This window comes from Bos grunniens, chromosome 18 (assembly GCF_055505025.1).
Source record: "Bos grunniens cultivar Pamir isolate PY7600 chromosome 18, Bosgru_T2T1.0, whole genome shotgun sequence".
Classification (NCBI taxonomy): domain Eukaryota; kingdom Metazoa; phylum Chordata; class Mammalia; order Artiodactyla; family Bovidae; genus Bos; species Bos grunniens.
Window position 1 is genome coordinate 2,114,339 of NC_141182.1, and position 14,230 is coordinate 2,128,568.

The following is a 14,230-nucleotide window of genomic DNA, read 5'->3' on the forward strand; positions in this document are numbered from 1 at the left end:
AAGCTTTTCAACAGATTAAAAATAATCATTATTACTACAGATGGGCAGCAGATGGTGTTTTGGGGTGGAAATCTTAAATTACACAAAGCAAATTTGAAAACTACAATCCTTCTGCTTGGGGTTCCCTTTGTTCCAAGTTAAAGAATTGGAGACCTTTTTGTGTCATGGATTTAGCCTCTGCAGGAGCCTTCTCTGAGCCTCATCCATTTTACCTACACGCTTACAGAGGTTCATACAAAAGCACTGACCCCATCACATATCTGATCAGAGAACAAAGATCAAAAGAAAATGAAAAAAGAAAAATCCCAAATCTGTCTATTCTCAAAGAAGTCAACAAACAAGATGAGAGAAATAGGAAAAATTTCCAGTTTCCTGGGATGGAAGTTATTTATACCAATTCTCTGTGGCAATTTGAAGAAGCTACAAAATGCAGTGGTTAGTCAGTAGGAAGATTATTACTACTGTCAAATGACTACCAATTTTATTTATGATGTTTGCTGATGAAGACCAAAATATTTACATCTTTTTTTGAGAGATTGTTATTAAGCATCATGCAAGTCTGAAAGTTTCTCTAAGAACTGTATTAGTTAAATATCCCTGACTGACAGGCCAACTCTGAGCATTCTCCGTGCATGCACCAGACTGCAGGTTCTAAAAGACGACAGCGAACGCCCGACAGAACAGGAGGCTAACAGCTCGAGGGACCACCACACCAGAAGCCAGGGACAGCAGTGTGGGACGTTAACCAAGGGCGTGAATGGTTACGTGATTATACACCCCCCCGACTGCTTAGAAAGACCCGAGAAAACACTTCCAAAAAATGATTAGTCTAGAGGACAAACAGCAGTCTCTTCGGTCTAGGAGAGACTGGGCCCAGATTTGTTCAGTCATAGCTGAAAAGAATTTAAGTTCATGTTCACAGGGTATTTGGAAGAGTATATACTCATTAATAATTATTCTGAAGCTTCACAGTTTGTTAACAGATCACTAAATCAAAGCCACCAAGGAGAAAACAAAGAAAATTAATGGTCAACAACAGACAAGTGTGGAAGTCTATTGTATCAAGGACGGAAACCTTGAGAAACAAATTACTGCAGAACATTCCTCCATCTGACTGAGGATAGATAATGAAGTAGACAACTAAGAACATTTTCTCCCTCTAGATCATCTATCTTCAGTTTTTGCCTAGTTCTTAATACCTAAAGTTCACTGTGATGACCCAGATAATCCAGATAAATAAGCTCAGGAAGAGGAGGTTCCTCAGCAGATAAAATGTTTTAACAGCAAAAATGGCAGGAGAAAATGGGTCCTTACCGCCTGCTGGCAGTTCATTCCAAGGTTCCCCTTCTCCCCCCGCACCACCTTCATCAGACAGTGCAGGGTCCGCCCTTTCCGATGCAGCCCCGAGCAGTGGTGCTCGATCTCCCCTCGGCAGCTCAGGATGATCTCAGGGCTCAGAGAGAAGTCTTCCATCAACATGCGGCGGTAGTCCAGCATCTCCCCCTGGCACTCGCTGCTCACCTGCCGCCCTGTGCGGAGGCAAGGCACAGCGCCGCAGGGCATCAGGGTCAGATGCTGCTACACATGGGAAGTACAAGTCCATCCCTCGACTACAACATAGGACTGAAAAGCTGAGAATTCAGCAAAAGCTTCATCAGCGTAAAACTCCAAAGACTAGGGTTTACCTTGTCAGTGTTCAGTCTTACACAGATTTATACTACTGAACTAATAATGCATGTGTTTTGCCAACAGAAGTCTTATCAATATAAGATAACTACCAGAGTGAAAATGAAAGCCAGGAAAATCCCTGGCTTACAGCCTCTAAGCTTGTGGAAAAAACTTCAGATACTCGCTATAGCTCTGCAACTCTTCCTTGAGCTGTCAATGCCATCTGCGAAAACTTATTAAAAAAAACAACAACAACTTTACTGAGGTATGCTGCCACGCTGTGCTCAGTCATGTCTGACTCTGCAGCCCCACGGACTGTAGTCCACCAGGCTCCTTTGTCTATGGAATTCTCCAGGCAAGAACACTGGAGTGGGTTGCCATTTCCTTCTCCAGGGGATCTTCCTGACCCAAGGATCAAATCTGCATCTCTTGCATCTCCTGCACTGTAGGTGAATTCTTTACCACCAAGGTATAAATGACATACAACAAACTACACTTTTAAAACATGTAACTGGATAAGTCTGACATACCAATGGAACCACCACCATAATCAAGATACTGAACATATATCCATCAACTCCAAAAGCTTCCTCACGTTCCTTTAGAATTCCTCCCTTTCCTCTCTACCACTTACCTCATGCCCAGTCAACCACTGCTTTGCTTTCTATGACTACAGATTAGTTTACCAGTTTGCAGTTTTTAGAAGTTCATGTAAATAAGGTTCATATAAATGGAATCATATGCTATGAACTCCTTTTTGGGGTCTGACTTCAGACTTTTTGAGATTCAACCATGAATCAGTAGTGTGTTCCTTTTTACTGCCAAGTACTATTATCCTGTTATGTGGTTATACTACAATTTGTTTAAAATCCCTTAAGCCATTTATGGACATTTGGGTTATTTCCAGTGTTGGGCTATTACAAATAAGCTGTTATGAGCATTCGTGCACAGGAGTTTATATGGACATGTGCTTTCCCATCTCTTGGGTAAATATCTAGGAGTTACACAGCTGGGTCATAAGGTAGATGTATACAGAGCTTTTTAAGCAACTGGCAAACTACTTTCCAAAGTGGCTGTGCCATTTAAATTCCTATCAGCAGTGTAGTTCCAGTTCTTTTACATCCTTGCCAACACTCAATATGGTCAGACTTTTTAGTATTAACAAGATTACTGGAGTGGGTAGCCATTCCCTTCTCCAGGGGAATCTTCCTGACCCAGGGATCAATCCTGAGTCTCCTGCATTGCAGGTGGATTCTTCACCGTCTGAGCCACCAGGGACTCCCAACAATGTATATAACTTCTGTGAATTATCTGTTCATATCCTATGGCCGTGTACTTGTTGAGTCTTTTTGTGTTTCCTGTTAATTTGCAGTTTAAGAAGATTATCTATTTTTTTTAATGCCAAATTAGATGTTATACTGTTTTATGATATGCCTTTAATAGTCAACAATCTCCACCTTTACATTTCAGGGCAATTTCATCAAATCAGATCAGATCAGTAACTCAGTCGTGTCTGACTCTTTGTGACCCCATGAATTGCAGCACACCAGGCCTCCCTGTCCATCACCAACCCCTGGAGTTCACTGAGACTCATGTCCATCGAGTCAGCAATGCCATCCAGCCATCTCATTCTCTGTTGTCCCCTTCTCCTCTTGCCCCCGATCCCTCCCAGAATCAGAGTCTTTTCCAACCAGTCAACTCTTCGCATGAGGTGGCCAAAGTACTGGAGTTTCAGCTTTAGCATCATTCCTTCCAAAGAAATCCCAGGGCTGATCTCCTTCTCTCAAGAGTCTTCTCCAACACCACAGTTCAAAAGCATCAATTCTTCGGCACTCAGCCTTCTTCACAGTCCAACTCTCACATCCATACATGACCACAGGAAAAACCATAGCCTTGACTAGACGAACCTTTGTTGGCCAAGTAATGTCTCTGCTTTTCAATATGCTATCTAGGTTGGTCATAACTTTCCTTCCAAGGAGTAAGCGTCTTTTAATTTCATGGCTGCAGTCACCATCTGCAGTGATTTTGGAGCCCCCCAAAATAAAGTCTGACACTGTTTTCACTGTTTCCCCATCTTTTTCCCATGAAATGGTGGGGCCGGATGCCATGATCTTCGTTTTCTGAATGTTGAGCTTGAAGCCAACTTTTTCACTCTCCACTTTCACTTTCATCAAGAGGCTTTTGAGTTCCTCTTCACTTTCTGCCATAAGGGTGGTGTCATCTGCATATCTGAGGTTATTGATATTTCTCCTGGCAATCTTGATTCCAGCTTGTGTTTCTTCCAGCCCAGCGTTTCTCATGATGTACTCTGCATAGAAGTTAAATAAACAGGGTGACAATATACAGCCTTGACGAACTCCTTTTCCTATTTGGAACCAGTCTGTTGTTCCATGTCCAGTTCTAACTGTTGCTTCCTGACCTGCATACAAATTTCTCAAGAGGCAGATCAGGTTGTCTGGGATTCCCATCTCTTTCAGAATTTTCCACAGTTTATTGTGATCCACACAGTCAAAGGCTTTGGCATAGTCAATAAAGCAGAAATAGATGTTTTTCTGGAACTCTCTTGCTTTTTCTATGATCCAGCGAATGTTGGCAATTTGATCTCTGGTTCCTCTGCCTTTTCTAAAACCAGCTTGAACATCAGGAAGTTCACGGTTCACATATTGCTGAAGCCTGGCTTGGAGTATTTTGAGCATGACTTTACTAGCGTGTGAGATGAGTGCAATTGTGCGGTAGTTTGAGCATTTTTTGGCATTGCCTTTCTTTGGGATTGGAATGAAAACTGACCTTTTCCAGTCCTGTGGCCACTGCTGAGGTTTCAAATTTGCTGGCCTATTGAGTGCAGCACTTTCACAGCATCATCTTTCAGGATTTGGAATAGTTCAACTGGAATGCCATCACCTCCACTAGCTTTGTTCATAGTGATGCTTTCTAAGGCCCACTTGACTTTACATTCCAGGATGTCTGGCTCTAGGTGAGTGATCCCACCATCGTGATTATCTGGGTCGTGAAGATCTTTTTTGTACAGTTCTTCTGTGTATTCTTGCCATCGCTTCTTAATATCTTCTGTTTCTGTTAGGTCCATACCATTTCTGTCCTTTATCGAGCTCATCTTTGCATGAAATGTTCCTTTGGTATCTCTGATTTTCTTGAAGAGATCCCTAGTCTTTCCCATTCTGTTGTTTTCCTCTATTTCTTTGCATTGATTGCTGAGGAAGGCTTTCTTATCTCTTCTTGCTATTCTTTGGAACTCTGCATTCAGATGTTTATATCTTTCCTTTTCTCCTTTGCTTTTCACTTCTCTTCTTTTCACAGCTATTTGTAAGGCCTCCCCAGACAGCCATTTTGTCTTTTTGCATTTCTTTTCTATGGGAATGGTCTTGATCCCTGTCTCCTGTACAATGTCACGAACCTCATTCCATAGTTCATCAGGCACTCTATCTATCAGATCTAGGCCCTTAAATCTATTTCTCACTTCCACTGTATAATCATAAGGGATTTGATTTAGGTCATACATGAATGGTCTAGTGGTTTTCCCTACTTTCTTCAATTTAAGTCTGAATTTGGCAATAAAGAGTTCATGGTCTGAGCCACAGTCAGCTCCTGGTCTTGTTTTTGCTGACTGTATAGAGCTTCTCCATCTTTGGCTGCAAAGAATATAATCAATCTGATTTCGGTGTTGACCATCTGGTGATGTCCATGTATAGAGTCTTCTAGATGTTATACTGTTTTATGATATGCCTTTAATAGTCAACAATCTCCACCTTTACATTTCAGAAAAATTTTATCAAATACCCAGACCATAATCAAAATTCTCCAAACTGCCTTCAAAATGTCCTTTGTTTGGTAGTCAGTCCAAGACCATGCACTCTCCTGTTGCTATTCTACTGGCTTTTAAGAGATTTTAACTACTCAGATACCAAAAAAAAAATCACCACAAACTTCTGAGCTTTAACAACTGATCTTTTCACACCTAACTTTTAATCACTAGTCAACTGTCTCAGCATGATTCATTAACCAGATAGGAACTTCATTTTTAATAACTTATAGTCCATATTAAGAAATATTCTTTTTTTGGAAAAATTTTTTGGCTATGCCAAAAAATGCGGTGTGTAGGAGCGAACCCTCACCCCTGCAACAGAAGCACGGAGTCTCAGCCACTGGACCTCCAGGAAGGGCCCAAGAAAAGTTATTTCTTAAGGACCCTGACCTTTAAACATCCTTCTTGATTCCTTTGTCAAGGATTCACTTTTGGACTGAACAGACTCTGAGTCTGACCTTATGAGATAATCCTTCCTTTCTTTTCTGTTTAATTTCTTGATAAACACTGTTAGACTAATAGTAGTACTTATCACTTATCATATGCTAAGTGCTATGTCAAATAACCTCGTTCAGTCCTCCTCCTAAGAACTCCTCAACACAGGTAATGTATTTTTGTTTTATAGATAGAAAAATGAGATTTAGAGAGATTACAAAACATAAACAATGGTCACCCAACCAGTTAGTTTGCTGAAAGAGTCATAATTTGAAGTCATGAAGTCTCTGACCCAAAGCTAATATGCTAAATCATTATACTTCCCTGACTCTCCTAAAACTGCTGTGCCACAAGCATTTTAAAAATTAAAATTTGAATTTGAGAAATAAACCTTAAAAAAAAAAAAGCTGGGACGTAAAGAAAAACAGAATTTAAGGCCATTAAGAGGAAAGGCCTTCAACAAGACTGAGGGCCTCCAAGCCCTCAGCCTAGAGTTCTGCTTCCCTAGAAAGACTCTTGAGTCACAGGGACAGGTGTACTCAAAAGAGCTAACACAGGAGCAAAGATCCAAAAAGGAGTGGAAAACATAAAAAGAAATGAACTCTCACCTCTATGCACAGCTGACTCCAGACACATCAGAAGGTAGGAAAGCCTGGCTTCCCGGGACCGGGGAAGGTTTTCCACGTTGCACCGGTATTTCTTCAAGTCACTCTTACAGGATTTGGCCAGTGAATAACTGACTTTATAATCCTGGGCAATCAGCTTCTGGCGGGTTGTTAGTGCTTCTCGACACTGAGGAGAGAGTGCAGCAGGAGAGCTGTGAGACTGCTCACATGGTCCAGCCGCTCACATGTCCCTCTAAGACAAGCAGAGGCTCATGGCCAGGCACAATAAGCAACTGCAGTCATTAGCAAAATGTCTGTGTTTAAGTTTGGTTAAAATTGAGCACAAGTGTGCTGAAACAGAGTGGCAAGAAGAAGCGATATATGAGTGGGCAACTCTGGAATTCTATGGTGAGCTGCTGACTGTTGCAGCAATAGCAACTGTCCAAACACATAAATATTTGGTAGATACTCATACATCAACTTGACAATGTATTCTTTTCCTCTTCAACAAATGTCCCTAAAGTAAATTTCACCAGAATGAAAGTGGCAACGGACACAACACTCTGGAAGTTCCACTCTGTACTTTTTAAACATAATTATTCAACAGTAAATGATATAAGGAACTGAAATAAAAAATAGTTCTTCAGCTGCACAGCAAAGTAAATGACAAGACAGCAAGGCCCAAAATAATTACTTTTAAAAATCATAAGAGTCTCTTGCATGCATTGAGGGACAGAGGACTAACAGTAATGAGAGTGCTTAATGAGACAGCTGCTGAAAAATTCAATTGCTAATTACCTATGAAGCACATTGGTTTGGTTAGTTGAAACTTCTTGAGTGCATAGGGATGGGTTCAGTGTAACTTTGATTAAAATTCTTTGATTTTACTCCCCAAATTGATTCCCCATTGACTTCCCTAAGTCCAGATATCACGAGGAGCTTCACTATTTTTGTTTAAATGTAATATGCTTTGGTTTCCTACTAAAGGCCCAGTATTTTATTTCTGAAAGGTTAAGCTGTATCAGTATTTTATATTTTGGTATGAGTTTATATTGTGTGAGAGGATTTAAGAAAGCTTTTAGGAAAATGAATAAAATGCTGATCTGTTTCAAAGAAATACTTACTTTTTCACTCATGGACTCTTCAAATTTATGGTTAAAGAGGCACTTATATACTCTGCCTTCACCAGCTTGTGTCTGTAAGATGGAATACAACACCATCACCATCACCATCACCACTAGCTAAGTAGTTATGCTGGGCATAATCCATAATCTTATATAGGACTTTCTATTAAATTATTATAATGCTGACTATCTTTGAACACATGACTCAGCCATTTACAAAATTTAGCAGCCTCTGAAAGAAAACAATGATTGCAGTAAATATGGAAAAAAAAATTCCCATGGCGTTTGGCTCCTGTCACGTGTTCCCAGATGTACTGTTAATTAGTGAACCAAGAGAAGGGTCAATGAGTCTCCCTTCTTATAACTTAATGTTGCTGCTGCTGCTGCTGCTAAGTCGCTTCAGTCGTGTCCGACTCTGTGTGACCCCATAGACGGTAGCCCACCAGGCTCCGCCGTCCCTGGGATTCTCCAGGCAAGAACACTGGAGTGGGTTGCCATTTCCTTCTCCAATCTAGAGTCAGTAAAACTCTGGCAGTGGCTCTGTTCAGTGGTTCTGATATATTAATTCACAACAGCAGACAGTGGGAACATACACAAGACACTCTCAGTCCTTTGTGGTAAAGGTGGAGATTGTTTCTGACTACAGGGTTAGAAAGTTGTTCTATAGAGTATGCAGGGAGTAACCAAGGACTTGGTTTTAAAAGTTAGCTGTCTGCTATTTCCTTCATCTTAGCCCAAACTACCTCAACATAAATATGTAATATGGCCAAGTTTTAGCCATGGGATATACATGAATGGGATTCCCTGGTAAGATAGGACTCCTATATGTAAATTAGACTCCCAAGAACTGAATTGAAAAGTGAGATAAAGTAGAAAGAACATCGCAGTGGAGACTGAAACCAAGTGTTCCCTAGATATTACGTCCGGCCTGAGCAGCCAGTACCCAGATAACTTCCTGTTTTCCTGGGACCTACTCCACCTTCCATTTCAGTGGCTTTTCTACATGTGACAGTGTTGGTTTAATTTTGGAATCAAGTATCCAAAAAAAAAAAAAAAAAACAACTAGGAAGAAAGAAACCAAAGAAGAACAGTTTCTGAGCTGACTCACATTTTCACAAAAACGTTCCCGATCATCTCGGCAGGCAAAATACAAATGCCGGTCCAAGTGAAAGTCGTCAGAGGACAGCTCTGCCACCCGGAGAATGGCTTTCTTGCAGAGTTCAGAGACTTGAATCTTAGGGTCTCGTTCTTCCGCTTCCTTCACCAGGCCTTTCTCCAAGCATGATACCACCTCGCCCTGTGAATGTGCATCCTAAAATAGCAAGGACACAACCATTTTAAAACTCTCACCAACATGAGCTTCAAAATAAACATCATTTAGTTAAACACAAAACAACAAAAACCCTCAACACAGAAGTTTACCAATGTTCCACTGAGACACAGGGTGGGGTCCAATCTCACTGTGGAAGTTACATCAGATGCCCTTGATAATCTTTGGTAAGAATGTTAATACTTGAGAGCTATCAACAGAAATACAGATCCTGGGAAATTTAAGTCCATTCAGTCTACACTAGAAACAGAAACCTGACTTTTAGAGTTTAAAATGTCAGAATGTCTTTCTTTTTTTGTGACTGCACCACACAACACGTGGGATCTTAGTTCCCCAGAGACTGAACCCACAGCCCCTGCAGTGGGAGCCCGGGGTCCGCCACCGGACCACCTGGGGAGTCACAAAAGGCCGACGCCTTAGAGAGTCTCTGTTCACTCACCTCCAAGAGCTACGTGTTTCTCAAATAACAGTGCTTCAGTCACGTTTAAAAAATAAGACAAACCACGGAATTTAATGAGGAAATATGCTAGAGAGACCCTCTTTCTCTATTTTCTACTGTCCACAAAGACCCCCACTTTTAGAGTAATGTTCACTTTGATGTTTTACATTTATCTTAATGTGATTAACAAGATTACCACCAAGTATACAAACTGCTTTTGAGAGCTTTCCTAAAACCGTCCAATTATCTTTAAGTGTACATTGCATCAACCCCATAGCAACCACAACATGAAAAATTTTCCCTAAACATTTTCAGAGTTCTAATCTTCTATACTCAGAAGATATGCTTCAAAAACTTGAGAGGTATATCTATAAATACAGCAAACCAAAGCAACAGAAAATAGAGTGCCATCATTTACTGACACATATACACACACAGGCACATAAAATCTCGTTATAGTAAAATACCACATTCATGAGGTCATCTGTATGTAAGACTCCTAAAATTAGGTAGGGAAACACTTATTTTACTAAAATTTCAATTCAACAAAAAACCATGTATTTTCCCATTTTGCTGTAATAGGGTTTGTTCCATAGCACATTAATCTCCAAGTACTTTCTAGAAAATGTTCATGCTCTCTCCTAATACACTTGTGAAAGAGAATAAGAGCTGTGATACCTAGAGTGCAGCTGAGTAAACAGAGTTGCAGAGCATCAGGCACCCAGCTAACAGGCCACCATTGTTTTTTATGGACCTTGGAGTTCCATGAAACTCCTACAATTTGTATGTGGGTTATGTGTATTTTTCCTGAGGAGAGTTTGTAGCTTTCATTAAATTTCAAAAGGTTTTTTAATCCAAAAAAGATCAGGAAGCACATTACACGGGCATATTCTCGTGCTTCCTATTTTCTGTCTGTAGCTCAAACTCTGTCACTAGCTTGAAGATTCCATCCAATGCTTAGAAATCTGAGATGATCAAAAAGTATTATTAGGGAGTAATTCTGAAGGGAGAAAAGAAACTCTGATGAACAACTGAAAAAAAGATAAGGAGAGGGAGGAAAGTGGACACAAACCCCAGAAATTCAGGCTTAAAACAAACCTGTGATAAAGATTTGGAAACATATCAATCACTTATTATTTACAGTTTACAAGAGATTATGATACACACGATTTTATGGTATAAAATCATGTCTCATACCAAAGTCAAGTAGCTCATAAAACACCTTACTGAGATGGTCACTAGCAATTAGGTCATAATCGCACGAGAGACTGAAAATAACAGCACATATGTCAACTCTCCATTTAGACTTACTTAGCCTTTAGTTCTGGCTTCACAGGGTCAAGAAACGATTTCCCTGCAAAGGATCTAAATGTTTCTCTGTATACTTAGGGTTCACAATTGTTTAAACATAGCAGCGTCACGGTGTGAGACCCTTTAAGGAATGTGAAATGTAATTTTAATTACAGCAGTTATAGCACCACATATTGGCATTAGGCCAAAACATCACCTCCATCCATTAGATGCTCTCTTTTATTATTATCGTAACTTTAGATAATTTTTTCAAATAAAAGATTTTTCAGGAATTCTTCTCAGTTCCCCAGAGTCTCTCAGCTTTCCAGGTCAGCCAGTTTGAGTTACAAAACTCAAATGTATGCAAATATTTGATAGAGAAGACTGTAGGGTTATTACGGAATACAAATGAAAGCAAGGGGCTGTACACCAGCATATAATATACAATAAATGAAGTTACTTGGGCTTAGATTTTAAAAAGGTAACTTCTTAATATGCAAGCTTGACATATGCATAACAAATAATCCTATAAATGGAGTTACAGTGAATTTTTAAAATTCTACTGTGGTGAGACAGATGTTAGTCTTAAAACTAGTTAGTATACAGTGTCCATGTAAGTGCTCAGCAGTTCAGCAGGTAATATTTTTTCTTCCATATATCTTGTGCTTTAAAAAAATATATGTTTTTGAAAGACCAGAGAATGACAACACAAATCAGAAAAACGGGCAAGAACTGAGTTTTCATCTCTGCTATTAATTATTCACCATTTCAACATCTGTGATGTTTTTTGTGATCTACCTCTCTAGACAGAGACAAAAATCTGAACTATTCACAGTAGTTGGTTTTAAAGGAGAGAATGATGGAATGATACAACTACTGAGGGAAAAGTACAGAAGTAGTAATAAGGAGGCACATGGCTACAATTAAGCTCCTGTATTGGATGTCACATTCTGCTTTCTCTTCAGATGATATGAATTATTTACATTTACTTTCAAAGATCTGCTTTTTCTTTTTAAAAATAATTATTAAAAAATATTTTAGAAAATTCCAAGTTTTATTAAATATATAGCTTTTATTTTTAAATTTTGCATATTCTAATATTTTGAAAAAAATCATTATGGTTTTCAAATCATGACATTTAAATGTTCATACAAGAGGCAGGGTACTAACAGATTAACCATGACCCCTCTTCTCTGATTTTTGGAGGTCAGTTGAAAGCCAGTCACAGAGGAGACTGCAAGCTTCAGGGCAACAAATTTAAAACTGATGAGTGTGTTCTCTTCTGTGGTCAGAAGCTGATTTATTAATTTTCAGAATAATTTTCATATCTAAATAACTTGACTTCAGAGAAGTCAACTATATTTAGACAAGGCAAGGGAGGGCTGAAGACAGACTGCTATCATTTTTAAACTTGGCTGCAGCATTAGCATGAGGGACCTGGTGAGCTACATACAGAGTCGCAAAGAGTCAGATATAACTGAGCACGCGCACACGCATGCGCACATACACACATGCAGAAAATAACATGCTTTTTCAGAAGTGCATCTAGGGTGCTACGGTGAGGGCCTGGTATAAAGAGAAATTCATCTAACTAGCAGGTACAACACAAGATGAAAATTACAAAATGTGCTTTTGGATGCCCCATATAACATTTTTTATTTTAACAAAGCTGAAAAATCAACACTCACTGTCACATCTTTGGGCTCTGGCACTACTATTTTCTGCCACTGTTCAAGTCAATACGGATTTAGTAACTCATACACAAAACCTGCCAAAAGCACGTTTTATCTGGACAATCCAGATTGCTATTGGGAAGCCAATGAGCAACTATCTTGGTGGGCAATGGGGAAGAACTACTACAGGGAGAGGTGGATTATAATGGTCCGTTCTACAGCATGGACCACTGACCACAAATATGACAATGTGCCATCACTGATTCCTGAAAAGTGTGTCTGGAACACTTATGTGAAGATTTTTAAGAGTGAGATGGAATTGGATATTAATCCTTGGCACTATAAAGTCAGTCACAGGAGCTTCTGAATTATCAGAGTGACTTAAGTGCTTTTGTGCCATTTCTAAAATGTGTTGGCAAAGTCAAGAAATCAGTCTTCTTTATTAAAACTGGCCTCTCATGAGCTGCCTGGAAGCTGTATGCCAGTCCACAGAGCTCTCAAGATCAACTCAGATGCCCTGGGAAAGGGCCAGAGCCTTGAGCTGGTATGAAGCAAAGGGTATTTGGTGACAGCCAGACAATGACCAGCCCTCAAAGCTTCATCTGAACTGGTGTGTGCAGTTCCAGAATTCTACCACCACGTCCCAGCCAAGAACGGAAGCCTGCAAGCAGTGCCCTGAACAAACAGAGGGCAAGGAGACAAATGGGTTTTGCTCTCATACTCCCTGAACAGCAGATTGATGAGCAGCGGCAATTAACAGCTGTGCCATCCACAGGTCTCAGCTACCTCTCCCACCGAAACCTACTACTTCTCAGGAGTTTTCACTTCTGCTGAGCAAATGGATTAAGCACAAACCTGACTGATCCTCTACTGTGACCTTTTGGACAACAGACCAATAAGAACAAAGAAAGATCAGATATAATTAAGGAGCAAGAAACTAGGGAGTTATTTTCTTTCCTGTCTTTACTAAAACTAGTTCTGACACGAAGATAACACATATCCTATTTACAGAGTACCTTTCTTTTGACAAGCTAAAAGTACCCTTCACATATTTTAAAATTTTCTAATATTTAAATATGCTCTCTTTTGTACTGGTGTGTTTATTAAGTAATTTTTTTAGACAACAGTGAGGTATATGCTAAGAAAGGTTAGAAAACTTGAGTCTCTCCTAATCCAACTACTTTTCCCTTAAGACTACAGAAAGCTTTTCCAGAGGAACATTACAAGTAAGAAATGGTAGCTGGTTTTGCATTTTGAAGGTAATACTAATCTTAGCAGATATGAATTCCTCTACTTCCCCACACAATATTGAAACATTTGGTTACAAACAGATAAAGTGCATCCACAGGCAAACTAGCCTTAGATACTGGGGCTGTCTAGACCTCAACTTTGAGTCCAATGCCAGCTCTAAATCTTCTCCGTGCCAGTTATACAAAGCTGTTCATTCATCAAATTTGTAAGATCCTTTGGTGAAGCCAGTGAAGTAGAGAGATAGATACCTTTTCTCCAAGGCGAATGCTCCCGCATTTCAGAATGTTGATGTCATTTTTGCAGTCATCCATGAAGCCACAGATGAGCCGGTAGTCACTGAAAATGATGGCTGTCATCTTGGTGATGTACTGGTGGCACTGGTACTCGGTGATGTTGCCACGGTGATCCACCAAGCAGGAAACCAGGTACCCTTTTCCAAATGGCTCATCAGCACACTCTTTGATCTGCTCAAAGGAAAATGGCTGTTTTACGAAAGCATTCTATCTCTTACCAAACCACCTTTATGAAAGAGAGAATGATACCTTCTTGTTTCTTCTTGAAAGAAAGAAAAGGAAAACACTGAGAAATGCTTTTG

At 39.8% G+C, this 14,230-nt stretch overlaps 1 protein-coding gene across 1 annotated transcript in view; it reads right to left on the reverse strand.

Annotated features, from left to right (window-relative positions):
* Window positions 1–14,230, reverse strand: part of GLG1 (golgi glycoprotein 1) — a 130,387-nt gene that overhangs the window by 28,134 nt on the left and 88,023 nt on the right. Inside the window, exons 4-8 of the mRNA XM_086349838.1 lie at window positions 13,884–14,099; window positions 8,761–8,964; window positions 7,653–7,724; window positions 6,532–6,715; window positions 1,315–1,529 (exon numbers count right to left, since the gene is read on the reverse strand). Coding sequence (XP_086205964.1) covers window positions 1,315–1,529; window positions 6,532–6,715; window positions 7,653–7,724; window positions 8,761–8,964; window positions 13,884–14,099 — 891 coding nt within the window. The remainder of the gene's footprint in view (window positions 1–1,314; window positions 1,530–6,531; window positions 6,716–7,652; window positions 7,725–8,760; window positions 8,965–13,883; window positions 14,100–14,230) is intronic.